Consider the following 20,040-nt stretch of genomic DNA (forward strand, 5'->3'; position numbering starts at 1 on the left):
TTTTACCTATTTTAACAAAAGGAAAGTAAATTCAGAGTTAATTTTTGATATCTCTGTTGATATCGCAGGTATTCTTGTATTCCTTAATTGACATCAAGTTGAGAAATAATATCACGAGCCAAGTCTGGGGTTATTCGGTACAACTTTCGAAACTCCGTTGCATTCAGGTGGAATGGGTTATCTACTTCTCTAAGAAGGCGTCTGTCCACTGGCGATGGACTTAGTAACCCTTCATCTTATGATAAAACGTATGCTAAGTACTCAAATGCCATTTGATTTATAAATAAAGCAACTTTTCGTGTTTGAAAGTATTTAATTAAAGTTCCGATTTTTTTTTTTAACTAAAATTGGCCGAAATGTAAATCTCGTGATTTTTAACGCAGCAAATTCGCTTGCCGTTTATTTAACAACACAACTGATCGTCGATTAGCGAATATCGATAAAAAATAGTTGCTGAATAACGAAATCGTTATAGTTATCGATTCGAAAATAAAGCGATGGCAAATATCGTTAAAAAAGTTAGTGAATTCCACTACAGTTTAACCTAACGTGTAGTCTGTAAGGATTGATGTCCATATCATAAGTATATATTGAGATAAATAATGGATACGATTTAAGAGACCTTGCCTAACAGATTATTACCTGTGATTGTGGCGAATCTGGCGATGAGTCCCGATTTTCGAATATATTCACATCTGCTTCAATATTGCGTTGTAGGCCATAATTAGCGATATCATCAATTTGTGGATAGTTGGTTGCTTGACGTAATTGTTCTTGGTTCAAAATATCCTCAGCCACTTGACTTTCCATTGATTGATCGTTGGTTGTAGCAATATCTAAATGCAAAGCTTCCTGATCTGGTTGTGTAGAAGTAGTCGACGGTGGAGTGGGTGGCGTAGGTCGCGGTGAAGTCCCTTTGCATTGCATTTCTCTGCGAAAATGCTCGGCGCGTGCTATTTCCGCGGCTAACCATGATGGTAACTCCGGCAGTAACCACGTCAATGCAGACCTCAAGCCCAACATAATGTGCTATTTTCATATTAATATACAAATAATTTTTTTAATTGTAAAAAGAAGATAAAAGTTATTTGCATACCTCCAATGTAACAATTAAGATTATTGTCTGTGCAGCTGTAAGACCCGGCCATAAACGTGATACCTGTCCGGATAAGCCAATTAAAGCACAATTTACTATAACTGCCGCTAATGAGAGTATACTGAATGCATTTTGCCAAGTTCCAATATTGGCAACACGTTGGCCAAAGGGTCGCTGGTGCACATGTGTTAACTTGAATGCATCAGAACGTATTTCTATTAAGTTATTTATAAGGGCACATATACCGGCAAGGGGAAAAGCAGCTGAAAAAAGCACTACATAGCCCATTTGTACAAGCATCTCTAAATGGTCGGAAAATGTTCCATCATACTATAATTATCATTTTTATTAAAATATGAAGTTTCTGCATAGTTTTCAATCAATCTACCTTATAAAGGGAACTTTCGATTTCCGCTTGTCCAATGTTTCGTTTACTCGGCGATGTTTTTGCTTTTATCAGATTCGATTCTTGTGCCAGATTATTTGATTCCTTTCTCGTACGCGTATGTTGTGGTGTATTCGTATTGTGTTTTTCTTTAATATCTGATTCCGTTACCGTTGTTGTTGGAACATCCATTATGGTACGATTGAAATTTTGTGTGGGGCTTAATGCTCCCCACATATTAAAGCTTAGCTTGGCTAGTTTCCATTGCTCAATGAAGTAAGGTATTGCAGATTCCCGAAGATTACCAATTATTTGTCTCGAAATTAATAGACCGGCCAATTGCTTTGAATAAACAAGAAATTAATTAGCTAAGAATTGTTTATAAGGTGGTAAAAAAATCTAACTTTTGGTAGTCTTGAATGGGCAATAGAAAAACTTGTTTCTAGCCACCACTAGAATATGCTTATCAAATAATAGACCTAATAATAATGAGAAGGTTTTAGTTCTCACAGTTTTTAATTTTCATTTAAGTCTTAAGCTTACCAAACCTATTCAACCCAATCAATGATAAATCGTAATTTGTTGAAAAACGCGTAAATTTTTATTGAGAAAGCATTAACTATAATAAGAAAACGTAATTTTGTATCGGTAAGAAAAACTGTATTGAGAATGCAGTAATCCCGAATATTAGCACCTTTAAAACTGCACGTGATTCCTTTTTTATTAGCGGGAAGTGCTTATAAAAAAATAACACTTATGAACACCGGCTGCAATTATATTGAAATCCTCATTTATCGGCGCATCTAAGAGGACCAATAATTAGTGCAAAAAGTCTATAGTTTTCTACTGACTTTCTACCTTTATTCTAGCCTGGTATCAAAATTCAAATTCTGATTGGGCATAATAACGTTACTACCAAAATAGATAGAAACGTTTTGTTTCTACGCAAAATTGCACGCATTTCATAACAATTTATTTGAAATAAAAATCAAAAAAAGTGTATCCATATTAGAGTACAAGAATTTACAAACAATATTAGCACCATGGTATAAAAAAGAAGATGTTTCCATTGTCATTACTAGGTTGTAATTTTTGATTAAAAAACAGATTATTGAAGTTCTTCATTATGTCAAAATTTGATATTGTGTTGCCCAATTCAATAAATGAAAGAAAAGGTAATTTTAAAGTAAATATTGGGTATTTTTTTACTACAAGCATATCGTAACCTAAGCACTTTGTTAAAGAGATTTTTATTGCAAAACGAAATCGTAAATGATAAAAAAGAGAATAGAAGGAAATAAACATATTTTCTAGGTTAGGTTAGGTTGAACTGCCCGGTGAACAAAGACCTCACATAGGCTGAATGTGTCCATAGAGTTACCAGAATTTGTTTGACGACCAAACGGAAAAACCCCAATCAGGTGACATGACATATGTTATAGAATAACTCCGTCCTTTTGGCAAATACTAGCAGTTTTCTAGGATCCAGCTAATTGCTGCCTCGAGATCTGGCAACTCTGCCGCCCCTAAAAGCTAGAGCCTTGACCTGGCGAGCGCATGATACGAACACAGATGCGCTCAACCGTTTCTTACTGCACTTGCTGTTACTGACGAGGCCTAACTTATAAGCATGTGACGCCAGGGGGCAGTGTCCAGTCAGTATGCCCATCGTGAGCTTTAAGTCTTCTCTCTTCAGAGATATGAGCCACTTTGCGAGCCTAATATCGTAGGCTTTACACATGATCTTAGAAATTTTGCACCCCTGCGCTTTTGTCCACGCCTTTCCTGCTTGATGGATCATATGCAACTCCTGTCTCCTTTTGATTTCTACCAAGCGGATTGGGACGTCTATCGTCGACTCATCGAGTGTTGCACCCGCCTTTGCCAACTCATCGGCCTTTTCGTTACCTTCTATCCCTCTATGACCGGGAACACAGTAAAGGTGTATGGTCCGGCCTAAGCGAAGTTTTTCCAATGCTTCTTTGCATTCCAGAACACTTGATGAAGTACTGTTTGAGATTATTGCCTTAATCGCAGCCTGACTATCAGTATATATTAACCTGGGTCGATTTGTATGGACGAAAATTAACCTATATCGCGCCATCGATTTTTCGATAGGATTTGGGCTCAGGGAAAAAAGTTCCACTACGCATACCCAAAAAAATTATTTTTGAGCCTGCAACAAAAAGTCGATTTTTCGACCAAAATTCTTCTTAATCTCCATAAAAGAATTTTTTTTGTCAAAAAACTGCATTTACCAATTTTGCATTTGCCAATTGACACGAAAAAAATATATAAAAAATGATTTGGAGCCTTGAAAATGAAAAAATGCATAAAAAATTGAAAAAAAAATTGTTGAAATTTTGCAGGTTCAAAAATAATTTTTTTGGGTATGCGTAGTGGAACTTTTTTTCCTGAGCCCAAATCCTATCGAAAAATCGATGGCGCGATATAGGTTAATAAACGCTGGGTCGTATATATATTGACGCGACTGCAGCTTAAGCACGCTTCCTCCAAAATTTCTGCTGTTTTCTTCACTGCTACAATTTCCGCCAGAAAAACGTTGCAGTAATCTGGCAGCCTGTGGGATCTACTTATTTCTGGGTCGACACAGTAAACAGCAGACCCAACCCTTTCCATTAATTTGGAGCCATCCGTATACACGTGAATAGTATGTTCTGCTATTTCTAAACCACGGCACCAACCCTCCGGCTCAATTGTGGCCCCAATATCTCTTTCGAAGTTCAGGCACGGGACCATATATTTAGTTTGCCCGATATTAAATGGCGCTATACTGCTGAGCCATAAAGTCTGCACTCAAGTTGCCCGATGCCTTTAGCCTTGTGGCAGTTGCTAACGCGATGTTTTTGGCCGTTAGATCTGCAGGCGGGATTTGTAGAATGGCATGCATTGCTGCTGTCAAGTTTTTTTGTATACGTACTTTTTTGTGTGGCTGTCCTCCAAACAAGAACCCCATAGTAAAGTATGAGTTTGGCAATTGCCGCAAATAACCAATGAGAGAGTTTGGGTGATAAGCACAACATACATCCTCTTGCATGCATACAGTGCCACGGAGGCTTTCTTCGCTCTCTGTTCCACATGGAGTTACGATGACAACTTACTATCTAGTATAACTCCTAGATACTTCGCACTCACTCTATTTTTCTTCCAGGGTTACCTCTCCAAGTTTAGGCTTAGTCCAATAAGGGACGTAACACTTCCTAGTAAATAATACTACATCGGTTATTTCCGCGTTGGCGGTTAACCCGACTCCAGATGCTCAGGCATGTACATCCCGAAGTGCCTGATGCATCAGAGAGCTAATTGTTGTTAGGCATCTGCCGCTTATGATGATTGAAACGCCATCTGCATATGCCGTAAGTTTGATTGGTCCTCAGTCGAACCGCCTAAGCAATTGGTTTATAACCAGCGTCCACAGTATTGGTGATAAAACCCCACCCTGTGGCGTTCCTCTGCTTACAGATTTCGTTGACTCGCACAGACCCCATTGGGATGTGATCATTCTGCAGCTTAACATGGAGCCGATCCAATTTGCTAAAGCTGGATGAACTTCAATCGAGATGAGAATGTCTATTATTGCTCTTTTCGAGACATTTTTGAAAGCTTCGGCAATGTCCAAAAAACACCTAGGGCATATTCCTGGTGTTCCAGAGCCTTCTCAATATTCATAACCACCTATGTAATGCAGTATCGACTGACTCGTCCTTGGTGTAAGCATGTTTTGTTCATTTTTGATTTTATATACACATCTATTAATCTCTTTAGGGTTTTGAGTAGAAAAGATGTCAAACTAATAGGCCTGTAGTCTTTCGGGTGCAGATGGCTGGCTTTTCCTGCTTTCGGTATGAAGACTACTTGAGCCGTTCTCCAAGATTGCGGTACGTGGTTCAGTTTTATGCAATCCTCAAAGATTATTCTTAGCCATTCCTTAATCGTTGCACTGGCGATTTGAACATAGCAAACGTTTTTATTGCCCATTAAATTTTAGTATTTGTCACCAATGGTACCTCTCGCTCCGTATTAGGATTGTAGACTTGGTTACATAACTCTTGGGCATCATCTCCGATGGGAAGTGTGTGTTAAGTAGTAGTGCCCCAAGGGACTCTTCACTAATGTGTAACCATTCCCCGTCGTCGTTTCTTATCAGTCCCTGGACTGCATCTCCTTTAGATAGGACTTTCCTCAGTCTTGCCGTTTCGCTGGAGCTTTCGATGTCGGCATAGGAATTCTTTCATGAAACCTGCTTTGACCTGTTGATTTCACTTTTATAGATCCTCGGAAGATCTCTGTATTCGTCCCAGCACTCCTCGGTTTCCGCAACTTTTGCCAGCTTAAAAATCTTTTCTACCTGCCCTCTAAGAAGACTCAGCTCCTTACTCCACCATGGTGGCTTTGTTTTCCCCTTGAATCTTCTCAGAGGACAAGCTCTATTGTACACAGTAGTCAGCGCCTTTGATAAAAAGTTGTTGCACTCCTCCAACTCCTCTACGATGGCAACTTCTTTAGGCTACCCCAGCCTTCTTTGCGTAATAAACGCTGAATCCGCGAGCGTTGAGTCTAGAAACCCTTCCTCCAGATAAGAGCCATGGCTATTGTATCAGTGCCACATCAAAGGAATCAGTCAGGAAGAGTCAGGAGGAGCTCGCTCGATGCCACTTTACTGTGTTTATCTGTAAGACTCGCAACGCCATTTAGCTGTTTGTCTCCCTCCAAATTATCCCCCACTGCGCCCACGCAATGGATTTTTCCGCTGTTTTCTAGTTTCTTTATTTTTTTTTTGAAAGTTTTGGTTAAGCTCAAGGCCGGGTTTTCTTAAATAAAACACTTGGATGTGTATTTTATTTTGTCTTTATTTTTCAATATTTCGACTTCAGTCTGAAGTCATCCTCAGGACTGGAAATAACATAAAACATAATTATTAAAAACAAAAAAAGGCATCAACAAACATTCATTACTTACATCTTAAGCTACGCTTTGAAGACTAAAAAAGCTCTACGATAGTTATATGTAACAAGCTTACAATTGGTATCGACCGAAAAAGTAAACAAACAAAAGAACAGTAATCGTTGTAGGGGTACTTGTTTATTGTAACACTTAGTTATGTTATATAAAAAATTAAATTTATTAATTATATTTTCTTTTGATTTCAATGAATGTTAAAAATTTATTTATTTCAACATGATTCAATTACTAGAGGTTTGTTCTCCAACTGACAGCAGAGCTTTGACACTCCGAAATTCTAAAATCACTCCGGGTTGCATTTCTGTAGGAAGGAAAAAGGGGAATAATTTTTCCCCATGATGGTAAGAATGGTAGTAGACTAGTAAGAAAGGTAGTATATTAATAGTTATCAATTTTGCATTTTAAAGTATGCTTACACGCACAGACGAAATAAATAAGTAAATGTGGGGTATTCCATCCCATTTCGACAAATTTTGAACCCGACCCCTTTAGAATTGGCTGAAAGTTTTTCTTCTTTTTCTAGCTTACGAAAGACGTTTTTCAGAAGTTTTTCAAATTTTGTCATCCAACTCAAAAAAAGTTATGAATTTTTAAAAAAACACCGTTTTTGTTTTCAAAATGCTATAACTTTTTCCAAAATTTACCGTTTGGGATCTTTTTTTTTTTAAATTTGTTTTCAAATGTACTTTTCGGAAAAAATTCAAAAAAATTTGTAAAGTTTTTTTTTGTAATTTTTCAGTTTTTCGAGATTTTTAAAATTTTTCTCATAAAAAACTTCAAGCAATTGTGCAATCATCCCCACTAATCCCGGAGTGGGCCGAGAATTTTTTTTTTTATCTAATTAAAAAAAAAAAAACTAAAATTTTTTTTGTATTTTTTCCAAAAAGTACATTTCAAAACATATTTAAAAAAAAATGTTCCCAAACGGTCAATTTTTGAAAAAGTTATAGCATTTTGAAAAAAAAACACCGTTTTCCAACTCAAAATAAGTTTTAAATATTTTGAAAAATTGATTGAAGTTTTTTATGAGAAAAAAAGGGCGAAATTCGAAAAATCTCGAAAAACTGAAAAATTACAAAAAAAAAAACTTTAAAATTTTTTTTTGAATTTTTTCCGAAAAGTACATTTAAAAACAAATTTAAAAAAAAAAAGATCCCAAACGGTCAATTTTTGAAAAAGTTATAGCTAGAAAAAGAAGAAAAACCTTAACCAAATTCTAAAGGGGTCGGTTTCAAAATTGGTCGAAATGGGATGGAATACCCCATATGTATAATCGTATTACTGTACCTGAATAATTGGCCTCTCTTCGCTGCACTGCACTACTTTTTGCACAAATAAAAAGATGATTGTTTAGTTTTTGCAAGACGTTATAGTTTCAGTTTTTAATATTTTCTTTAGTTATTAATGATTTTACACAATTCACTTTTTACAAACATTTAATAATAAATGAAATTAGCTTCAATATACATATATTCAAAAGAAGCGCGCCCGCGATTGCCGGCTATTGGTTTTTGACTAGTTCATTGCAGTGCATTATTTAGGACGATGGTAGTGGTCGTGTTGGCGCCTGTCCACTCGCCGCGCACGGCTGCGCATAAGAAGTTCGCCGCCGTTGATGTATTGATAAAGGCGGCTTAAACAGTACCATACAGATACTTTCGCGGGGACTGCGAATCTTTGCAACAAAACATATGCAAATTCAAGCTTTTCAAAGTTTGTATATGGGATATTGCATCCCATTTCGGCCAATTTTGAACCCGACCCCTTTAGAATTGGCTGAAAGTTTTTCTTCTTTTTCTTGCTTACGAAAGACGTTTTTCAGATTTTTTTCAAATTTTTTCATCCAACTCAAAAAAAGTTATGAATTTTAAAAGAAACATCGTTTTTGTTTTCAAAATGTAATAACTTTTTCAAAAATTTACCGTTTGGGATCTTTTTTTCAGTTTTTCGAGATTTGTTTTTTCTCATAAAAAACTTCAATCAATTCCGCAATCATCCCCACTAATCCCGGAGTGGGCCGATTTTTTTTTTATTTAATTGAAAAAAAAAAACTTTAAAATTTTTTTTGCATTTTTTCCGAAAAGTATATTTAAAAACAAATTAAAAAAAAAAGATCCCAAACGGTCAATTTTTAAAAAAGTTATAGCATTTTGAAAACAAAAACGGTGTTCTTTTAAAAATTCATACCTTTTTTTGAGTTGGATGAAAAAATTTGAAAAAATTCTGAAAAACGTCTTTCGTAAGCTAGAAAAAGAAGAAAAACTTTCAGCCAATTCTAAAGGGGTCGGGTTCAAAATTGGTCGAAATGGGATGGAATACCCCATATGTACTTTGTATTAATTTCTTACAAATACATGTTGTTGTTGTTGTTGTAGCGATTAGGTTACTTCCCGAAGGATTTGGGGAGTGTTATCGATGTGATGGTCCTTTGTCGGATACAGATCCGATACGCTCCGGTAACACAGCACCATTAAGGTGCTGGCCCGACCATCTCGGGAACGATTTATATGGCCACATTAAACCTTCAGGCCATCCCTCCCTCCCCACCCCCAAGTTCCATGAGGAGCTTGGGGTCTCCAGAGCCTCGTCTGTTAGTGAAACGGGATTCGCCGCTCGAAGGTGAGGTTGACAATTGGGTTGGAGAAGCTATATATTGCGCTACACAACCCCTTGAATCCCTTTACAAATACATAATTCTTGTATGCTCACATTTTCCGTTAAGTGCACCGGTAAGCAAGACAAGATTTTCACAGGTGCTAGGAATGCGAATTGGAGAAAATTCGCTTCAACCATTCGACAGTATATGACCAAACCTTCAAATATTCATGAACAGTTTCAATGGAAAAAGTGATTTTATTATAAATATTTTCATTAACATTTTAATTTAAATTTTACTTTAATATAGTTAATTAGGTATAAGTGAATTTTAAAATATTTGCTACAACTTGGTTATCTTAACTGAAATATATATTGTGTGTTAAATAATTATCCATTTACAATTTCATTCTATGTTATAATATAATTATAGGTGACTTAATTCTAAAATCATAACACGGTCTGGTTGTAAAAGGCGATACGCCCCCATAAGACCTGAAAATAAATAAAAATGTTTACCAATTGCAATAATAATATATTAGGCGTAGCTTTACTACCTTATCAATATGCCTAGGGTGTGGAAACTGTACAAGTTGCGCTCGCAAATGTTAGTTGTTCGTCGGTTTGTTGAAAATTGTCCAATCCGGTATCACGATTGCCGTAAAGGATTCAGGTTCGGCCCTAACCTCAAGAAGTTCATTTCGAAAATTGGTCCGATATGGTCGAGTATCAAGGGATGCGCGTCACTGCCAGTTATAAAACGAATGAATTATAATGACTTACATATGTTTAGTATATGTAACTAGAGTTATTAATATTATTAGACAAAATTGGTTTTCATTCAAAATCTTGTAATGATAAACAACCAAAGGTGTGTACGACTCTTATTTTGTCCATGAGTGTATGTGTGTGCTTTCAACTAATATAAACAGGCTAAAACTGAAAGTGAACTACTTATGCAAGTTAAGGAACATGACTCCACTCAAATCAGGTGGCAAATATAAACAAATTCTTTAAACGTTGCTATTTGATTTATTTACGAAATCCGTTGTAACATTCCATTCCCACATACTGACATTGCGTTAGCCAGCTGATGAAATGCCAGGAGTAAAATTACTAAGGTATGTATTAAGATAAACATCCTATTCAATATGCCTATTGTAAACTATTTGTAAGTTATAAATAAGAGTAAAATGTAAAGCTTAGTCAGTTTTTGAGCGGCATTGAAATAAAGTGCAAGAGTTTTTTAAAAACTCAATTTACCCAACATAAACTTTAATTGGCGATCCTGCCAGGAGCCACGCAGTGATAGCCTGTAAAAAGGTTGCGTGTGCTCCGGAGTGAAAAAAACACTGTAAAAATTAAAATAAAACAAGTATCTCTAAAAAGTAGAGAAAAGAAAACAAAAAAAAAAAACATACTGTAAAAATTAAAATAAAACAAGTATCTCTAAAAAGGAGAGAAAAAAAAACAAAAAAAAAACACTGTAAAAATTAAAATAAAACAAGTATCTCTAAAAAGGAGAGAAAAGGAAAAAAACACTCTAAAATTAAAGCAAACAAAAATATTTGTCAGCTTACAAGAAACCTAAAGACGCGAAGTACGTAACTCCAGAAAGTGAAAGGACCACCAACATATGAACAGCAGCATTCATCCACAGAGCGAACAAGGATCTAATAGAAGGACGAGAATCCGAATACGAAGAAGCGTAAGCTAATGAATAAAATAGTTAAGGTATATGTTAATACATAGTATATATAAATAATTATATGTATGTACATATAAATTAGAAGATTATAAAAGTGAAAGCAAAACAAGAAGAGATAAAGCAAAATTAAAAAATAAAATTTATATGAAGTGCTGAAAGATTGTGAAAGAAGATTTGAAAAGGGTATATAGATCTGGATTCTTTGATAGAAGATTTGACAAAAATGTCATTAAATAATAATAATAGTACCACTAATATGGATGTAATATCTAGATTGATTGCCGCCAGTACGGCACCATTACGAACGGATGTAGAGCAAATGAGGCGACAGATACAGGCCATCAACACCAGTGATGCTGTGACCGAGTTAGTACCCGAACAAATAGATTCAAATATAAATTGTGACGAACCTTTAGACGTTATCAAATCTTTGCCTGAGTTTGGAGGTAAGATAAATAATTATGTAAGTTGGCGCGAAGCAGTCAATAATTCCATGTCCTTGTACACAAGGGGAAGTAGGAAATATTTCGCGGCGTTAACAATTTTAAGGAATAAAATTACCCGTGAGGCCAATGATATACTGACCAATCACGGAACAGTTTTGAATTTCGACGCAATTTTAAGTCGTCTGGACTTTGCCTTTGCTGACAAAAGGCCAAGTCATATAATCGAACAGGAGATGAGTGTCCTGAGACAGGGATCGAAATCCCTGATAGGTTTCTATAATGAGGTTAACGAGAAGTTGACGCTTCTCATAAATAAGACCATAATGACTCATGGGACAAACTCACCCATAACTAAAGAGCTAAACTCTAAAAACAGAGCCACTGCTCTGCGGACCTTTATAACTGGGCTTAATCACCCATTAGATCAAATATTGTTTACCTTGGCACCGAAGGATTTGCCATATGCCCTTGCCAAGGCTCAAGAGTTAAATGCCAATCAAATGAGGTCACAATTTGCTTTGCAATATTCGCAAAGCCACCCGCAGAAAAGTTTTAATTCATCTCCCCACAGACTTCCTTATAATAATCGGAGAAGTCAGGAGTTTCAGAATAATTTGAGGTACCCGCAGAAAAATAGTCCAATATTCGGCGACGATAAAAAACCCGTCCAGAGCCAATGGATGTAGATCCATCCCTGCAAATTGAGAATAGGCCTAGTAATAGATACAGGTATGCCACAGGGAGTTAGAAACAATTCGCAAAACAACAATTTTTAACAGAGTTGGAGGTGCGCAAGTCAGTGCGCAACCACGGGAAAAAGTACAACGAGTAAATAATATTAATGAAGGTCATTTTTTAGGCCAAAAGTAAGCTTGCCATATATATATCTGTATGACCAAGCTATAAAAAAAAGATTTTGAAATTATGGTAGATACAGGTGCAACATCCTGTTACACCAGGAAGGGAATTTATAGGAATCCAAAAGAATTGGATATTTATAAGAAAATAAAACCATTAATAGTTATACAATAATAAGATTTTACCACGAAATTCGTCTGTTTGGTGTTAAGGAGATTTTTTACGATATTGATAACTTGGAGTCAGATCTCCTTATAGGTTATAATTTATTGCGGAAAGTCAACGCTTTAGTGGATCTGGAAAACCAGAAGTTAATTGTTAATAGAATTGGAAAAATTTATGAATTTGGGGAAAGGAGTGCTATGAAGCACAGTCGTGAAAAAGAAAGTGAGGTTGCAAAATAATGAAAGTCTCAACTAGATCAACAGCTAAAAATATAAAAAATAACGTTAAAATTAAAGAAAGTGGCGCTGAGAACCCCAAAATATACGAAGCGCTAAATAAATTTGAAGTAAAAAGACTATTCGAGCTCGTTTTCAGTCCTTTGAAATTCTATTTCAAAAAAGGAAAGAAAATTTGTAGCGATGTATCAAGCAACCTAATTATTGAGGATAAGATTGACTTAGGACAATTCTTTACCAAGCTCGAAAAAGAAGCCGGCAATTTAGGCCTTGTACGAATACAGTTGTCCTTAGGGACAAATTGTTTAAAAGAAATTATACTGCAGTAGGAAAATTTATTGAAATAGGAAACAAGGTTCTCAAAAAACTAACAATTGCTCTAACCCCAGAGGTTATATACGTGGCTAATCCCGGGAAAATTAAAGAAATTCTGCAGAAATATCATGACGATCCTATTAGTGGTGGCCACACAGGAATAAATCGCAAGAATGCGGATCGGAATGTCTAATTGTCAGTGTTAGATTCTCAGTGTGAACCCAAAAATATTCACACGCAACTATCCTACATTGTTTCCATAAATAAGTCAATGAAGTAATCTGCTGACGTTGCATACCAGTATTAGAAATGTACATATTTTTAGTTTGTTAGTGTTAGCATAATTATGTATGTGTAGGTTAAGAAATTATAAGAAAAGAGAAAGAATTTCTTCAATAAATTCAATTATTGTCAGACGCTCAAACTCGACTATCTTTTCTATTAGTGCGAATATTTCATGGCGATCGCCAGTTCGATCGTTAATAAGCATAAATATTTGCTGAACAAGCAAATATTGCTAAGATAATCTGAATGGAAGATCCTGCCAAGTTTTTATTTTTTGTCGAAATTAAAATTAACTAGATCTCGCCAGATCTGGCAGATCCTGCAATAGTAAAAAGTAAAATTAACCAACATAAAACAGTCCTGAGAAAAAAGTGGTACAATTTTATAAACGGATCGAAGGCTACAGCACATCAATGCATCCACAAATAACCTTGGCACAATTTTATAAACGGATGGAAGTTTTTGCTTAGGATTTTTTTTTAATTAGGGCTTGTAATTAATTGAAAAAAATAAAAAATATAATGTAAAAAGCTACTTTGTCAAAATTTAAAGTAAAATGTTTATGAAAAAAAGAAGTAGCAAGAAAATTAAAATGTCTTATTTGGAAAAAAGAAAAAATGTTAAGTTTTAAAGAATTAAAAACAGGAAATAAATATTGTAGTTGAAAGGAAATTTTTTTTTGAAACGCTACATTGCTAACAAAGATTTTTTTTAATTTTTTGAGTAAATTGGAATGCCAGGTAAATATTGGGAACACCCCAATGGGAGGATATGGTAATTGTAGATAAAGGAAAATTTAATAAAAAGAGAGATGAATACATTGCAAGAAATCTATGATAAATTAACAGAAGAAAAATTAAAAGCCGATAAATCAAATAAGTGCATAAACAAAAATATTACCATAAAAACAGAAACGATAGCAAAAAATTTAAATATAATATAAGAAGCATTCAATTTTATAAAAGATTTGATCAGTAGAGTAAATCACATACTTACTAACGATCGCCAAAAAGAAGCTCAACAAATTTTTTCAACAGTACGGGATAAATTAGTATCTTCATTAGCAAGATATAACATTGAAATCCCCATACCAACTACGATAGAGGAAAATCTCCAAATTGATTATAACTCCGTTCTAACCGAACCTTCACGTAACCGCACCACTTCACCAGCATTGAGTCAAGACTTCATCAGTGCAAGAACATAAACCACTGCATATCCCCCTCATAAACGTCACAATGGCACAAACAGTAGTAGAATTTATCAAAACTGCCTCATCAGTGTTGCCAGAGTTTGATGGCAAGCCTGAAAATTTGCACAGTTTCTTAGATGCCCTTGATATTCTAGACCAAATCAAGGATAATCATGAAGCCTTAGCGATAACCATGATAAAGACTAAGCTAAAAGACACTGCAAGAAATTTTATTAGTACCGAAACTACAATTGAACAAATAAAATTAAAATTGAGAACAGCAATAAAAGGCAAAACAGTAGAGGGTTTGACAGCAAAACTCCTTAATATCCAACAGCGCAGCAAAACTGCAAACCAGTACACTGCAGAAATAGAGAAAATTACAAAATCATAAGAAGGAGCTTATATCTCGGACGGACTTAACCCAGACTTAGCTACGAAATATTCGAAACAAGCAGCAGTAAAGGCTATGTGTAAAAACTGCTCGAATGATAAAGTAAAAATGATAATGCAAGCAGGAACGTTCACAACAATGAACGATGCAATTTCAAATACCATTTTAAACATTCGTCAATAAAATCAATACCGGAGTAATTTCCGTGGAAGCTACCAAAGTAACAACTATGGAGGTTACCGAGGTAGGAGATTTAGACCCCAGCCAAGACACAACAAGAACTTTAGATCGCAAAACCAAAATAATAATAGACCCTACAATCAGACAGGCAACCAGACACGCAATGTACGCAGCTGTAATCAGCAGGAAAACCAGGAAACTCCCCTTCAAAATCAGTAGATAAAAAATATGTGTACTAAATCTACACTTAAATAGCTATATATCTACAAAAACGTCATTAAATAACTCAATTTCAAATTTCTTAGTAGACACAGGAGCTGATATCTCCTTCATTAAAAAGAATCAAATATTTAATAATCATGCAAAAATAAATACAGAACAAATAACAGACTTAAAGGGCATTGGTCAGGGTATTACCACTACATTAGGCACAGTTAAAGCTGATTTAAAAGGTGATGACCTTCTAATTTACCATATATTTCACGTCGTAGAAGACGACTTTCCAATACCGTGCGATGGAGTAATAGGTTTGGACTTTATAAAGAAATATAATTGTATTCTAGATTATGGCAAAACAGAGGATAAGTTAATCCTAAGACCATATGATTTTCAACAAACCATCACAATGTATCTAACAAATTACCTGTCTGCTAACAATTACGATCCTGCTAGATCTGAAGTCATTAGACAAGTAATAGTAAACACTGATAATAAAACCATCTTCATACCCCATCAACAATTATCTGAAGGCATTTTTGTAGCAAACACGATCACAAATAAAGATCAAACCTTGGTCAGAATTATTAACACCACACATAAAAACACAACTATTCAAAATTACAAAATACATACTGAAAATTTAGATGACTACAATTTAATTAAACAAAAACACACAATAAACAGAGTAATGGCACAGAAAAATTAAAAAGATTAACTAAAACGTTCCCAAAATTTGTCAATTCACAATTAACTTCATTATGCACGGAATTCATAGACATATTTGCAGTAGAAACAGAAATAATTTCCTCTAATAATTTTTACAAGCAAAAACTATACATGAAAGATGACACACCAGTCTACATAAAAAGCTATAGATTGCCCGAGACACAAAAAGGAGAAATAAGCAAACAGATTAATAAACTGATCGAAGGTGACATTATAGAACCCTCAATATCAGAGTACAGTCTAATTTTACTGGTACCTAAAAAATACCAGGTAATACCGAAAAGGGATGGAGACTGGTAGTTGACTAAAGACAAGTAAACAAAAAACTAGCAGCGGATAAATTCCCACTTCCAAGAATTGATGATATTTTAGACCAACTTGGAAGAGAAATATATTTTTCATGCCTAGACCTTATGTCAGGTTTTCATCAAATAGAATTACACCCAGATTCTAGAGAAATAACCTCATTCACAATATCCATATCCAATGTCTGTTAATGGTTTTGTTAATGAAGAAGTCCAAAGTCTATTGCAGAAGGGGATTATAAGGAAAAGTAAGAGTCCATATAACTCTCCTTGTTGGGTAGTTCCAAAAAAAAGAATTAATAAGGATGGAAGTCCTAAGTTACGCTTAGTGATTGATTTTAAAAAAATAAACGAAAAAACTATTCCGGATAGATATCCGATGTCGAATCCAGAGATCATACTTTCAAATTTGGGGGAATCAAAATATTTTTCAACGATAGATCTCGAATCTGGATTTCATCAAATATTAATGAGAGAAGCGGATATTGAAAAAACGGCGTTCTCCGTTAATAACGGGAAGTATGATGGCCTTCACAACGCTCCCAGCATATTCCAACGGACTATTAATAATATTTTGCATGAATATATCGGGAAGTTTTGAATTTGTAATAGTAGTACTGAAAAAGGCCCATAAAAAAATATATCTGGAAAAGTCTAGGGTTATCGAGCAAGAAGTTGAGTTTCTGGGATACATTGTATCTCATAAGGTTATTAAAACCGATCCAAAGAAAATAGAAGCAATAAAAAATTATCCAATACCAAGAACTCTACGTCAGGTTAGAGGATTTTTAGGTTTAACGGGATATTATAGGAAATGTATAGAAGGTTATGCTAAAATAGCAAAACCAATTACAAAATATTTACAAGGGGAAAATGGTAAAATCTCCCAATATAAATCAAAAAAAACTATTGTCAATCTAGACCAAGAGGCAATAGCTACTTGCGAAAAACTAAAGGGATTGTTGTGTCAGCAGATAGAATTGATACAACCAGATTTTACAAAAAATTTTTTCTAACAACAGATGCATCAAATGTAGCCGTAGAAGCTGTGTTATCTCAAGAGGGGAGACCAGTGACTTTTATTTTAAAAACATTAACCACGACTGAAAAAAACTATGCGACAAATGAAAAGGAATTATTTGCCATTGTGTGGGAATTGAAGAATTTACGAAATTACCTTTATTCGGTGAGAGATTTGGAGATTCACAGCGACCATCAACCATTATCATTTACAATTTCTGAAAGAAATCCAAATATCAAAATGAAAAGATGGAGGGCATTTATTGAGGAGTTTTCCCCAAAAATTATTTATAAACCAGGTGCAATAAATGTGGTTGCAGATGCTTTATCCGGGCAAATTTTAAATAATGTAACAGAGTCGGAAAATGATGAGAAAGTAACTCAAGCGACTAAATCACAACATTCTGCAAAAAGTAGTGATGAATATCAAATTGCTGCAACAAAAAACCATTAAATCATTTCAAACAGCAAATCCCTATTGATAAGGGTGCTAGAATTACAGCCTTAGAAACCATATTTCCATTTAATAACAAACGCTTTTTGATCGAATATGATCAATCTGAAAATATTCCTTCGGTTTTGACAGAATATTTGAATCCAAAATTGGTTACCGCAATTTACTGCACACCAGAGGTGCTTTATGGAATTAAACATGTCTTAAGAGAAACTTACCCATCGAAAAAATTTATGCATTCTAGATCTTTCCCTAATGATATTACTAATAGGGAGGACCAAGCGGCTATTATGGAACAAACTTATAATCGCGCACACCGCAATTATAGAGAAAACTTAAAACAAATCAAAGATCAGTACTATTGGCCCGAAATATACAAGCAATTTAAACAATATTCAAGAAATTGCGAAGTATGTAACAGGAATAAATACGACAGGCATCCGAAAAAGATTCCAATTGAGGAAGTTCCAATACCGGAAAGAGAGGGAGAACAAGTACATATTGATATTTTTTATGCTCATCATTTGAAATTTATTACTTGCATTGATGCATATTCTAAATATTTGGTAGTAAAGCAAATTGAAGATAAAAATAATTTGGAGGAAAAAGTAATGGAAGTTATCCAAAGTTTTCCTGAGTTAAAGGAAATAACGGTTGATAATGAACCTGGGTTTATTACAATGCAGTTTAAATCTTTAATGCAAAGATTAGGAATAATAATTATTTTTTGTAGTCCAGGTCATAGCACAACTAATGGACAAGTTGAAAGAGTGCATTCGACCGTAATAGAAATCGCGCGTTGCATTAAACACGAATATAATTTAACAAGTTTTGCTGAGTCGATATATCGTGCTGTGCATCAATACAATAAAACGATTCACTCAGTAATAGAAGAAAAACCATTTCAAATACTTTTTAATAAAGTGCCACTTGATGCAGTTCGGTCAAAGCTTTTGACTGCGAAAAATAAAATGTTAGATAGGGAAAATAGAAACAGGGTTAGTAAAACATACCAACGTGGCGATGTTATATATGAAAAGATTATAGGGGAGAGAAATAAGCTAAAACCTAGATTTAAAAAGCAAGTGGTAAAGGAAGATTTAGGAAATAAAGTTAGAATCAATTATAGGAATAGAATAGTACATGAAGATAACATTAAATCTTAACTTTAATTACAGGGAATGGAGTTAATCATATTTCTGGCATTAATTACTATAGTAGGGACGGATATAATCGATTATACAAGAGAAGATTATGTATTAATAGAAGATGGAGACGTAGCATTATACAACGACCTTTTCATGTTACAAATTTATCTTATTTTTCCGAAATATTACTACTAGATGAGGAGGATTACAACAAAAATTTAGATTATGGTAATGTTAGGGAAATTGACATACGTGACGAGTTTTATATCAATATGGACCCAGAAATAGATCTAATACAGACGTTGTAAGGGCAATTAAAAAAAACGGAGAGATGTTTAAAAAGAGGAATTAATGAATTAGGGACTTTATGGAAGTGGATAGCCGGTACCCCGGATCACGACGGTTTAGTTTTGGTAAATAATAAATTAAACGAGTTAATTTCAAATAACAACAAACAATTTATGACAAATTCAGAAGTATTTAAAGTCATTTCTCAATTATCAGAGACAATAAAAAACGCAAATGATCATGCTACACAACTAAGGAAACGTAGGAATAAATTTTTACTAAATGAATTACAGAATATTATTCATACAATATTTAAAATATTACAGAATAAAGATTTAATAGTTATTTATATTAGGTATCCAAAAAATTTTTTAGATTGTAAATTTTACGAAGTAAGAGCAATAGCTAAGCAAGATGGTAGGTTATTTATCGAAAAAGAGATTGCAAAATGTGAGAATCAATATGTTAATGTTAAAAATTGTAAGAAAGAAATAGTGAATGTATATTGTGAAATAAAATCTTCAAATTCTTGTTTCGTGGATATTTTGTTAAGAAAAACGACTAGATGTATAAAAATTAAAGAAAGGAATAAAGAAATTGATGTAATTAAAGATGGTGTTATTTTAGTTTCAGGAAATCATACTGTTGACAATCATAATGTAAATGGAGTTTATCTCGTAACTTTTAAAAATCAGTAAAAGATTTACAATGCAACTTATGAGAACACAGATGCAAAAATATGGAAATTTGTAAAAAATAATAAATTCAGTAGCTTTGAAATTGTTAAATATATAGAATCTGAAGACTTAAATTTAAAATTTGAAAATATAAACTTTATTGATGTCATAAAAGGTGAAATGAAATCAAAACCCATATTTTGGATAGGTTTAATAATAGTAACAGTTATATTTATGATAATAGTATTAGTCAAAGCTGCTAATCAATACAAAATATTTAAGCAAAGAAAACAAACTGAAATTAGTGAAAAGATATTTAAAAATTTAAGTTCTCAAATTGAAATATTAATTAATTCGCTGAATGA

General features: G+C 34.2%; 1 protein-coding gene across 15 annotated transcripts in view; it reads right to left on the minus strand.

Moving 5' to 3' along the window:
• wwk (white walker) overlaps positions 1-20,040 on the minus strand; it is a 600,820-nt gene that overhangs the window by 289,981 nt on the left and 290,799 nt on the right. For all 15 annotated transcript variants that reach the window (XM_067765914.1, XM_067765921.1, XM_067765915.1 and 12 more), the window contains 3 exons: positions 1,485-1,823; positions 1,097-1,426; positions 643-1,029 (listed from right to left, as the gene is read on the minus strand). In XM_067765914.1, the coding sequence (XP_067622015.1) occupies positions 643-1,029; positions 1,097-1,426; positions 1,485-1,823 (1,056 nt within the window). The remainder of the gene's footprint in view (positions 1-642; positions 1,030-1,096; positions 1,427-1,484; positions 1,824-20,040) is intronic.

This window comes from Eurosta solidaginis, chromosome 2 (assembly GCF_040869045.1).
Source record: "Eurosta solidaginis isolate ZX-2024a chromosome 2, ASM4086904v1, whole genome shotgun sequence".
In the NCBI taxonomy this organism is placed as follows: Eukaryota; Metazoa; Arthropoda; class Insecta; order Diptera; family Tephritidae; genus Eurosta; species Eurosta solidaginis.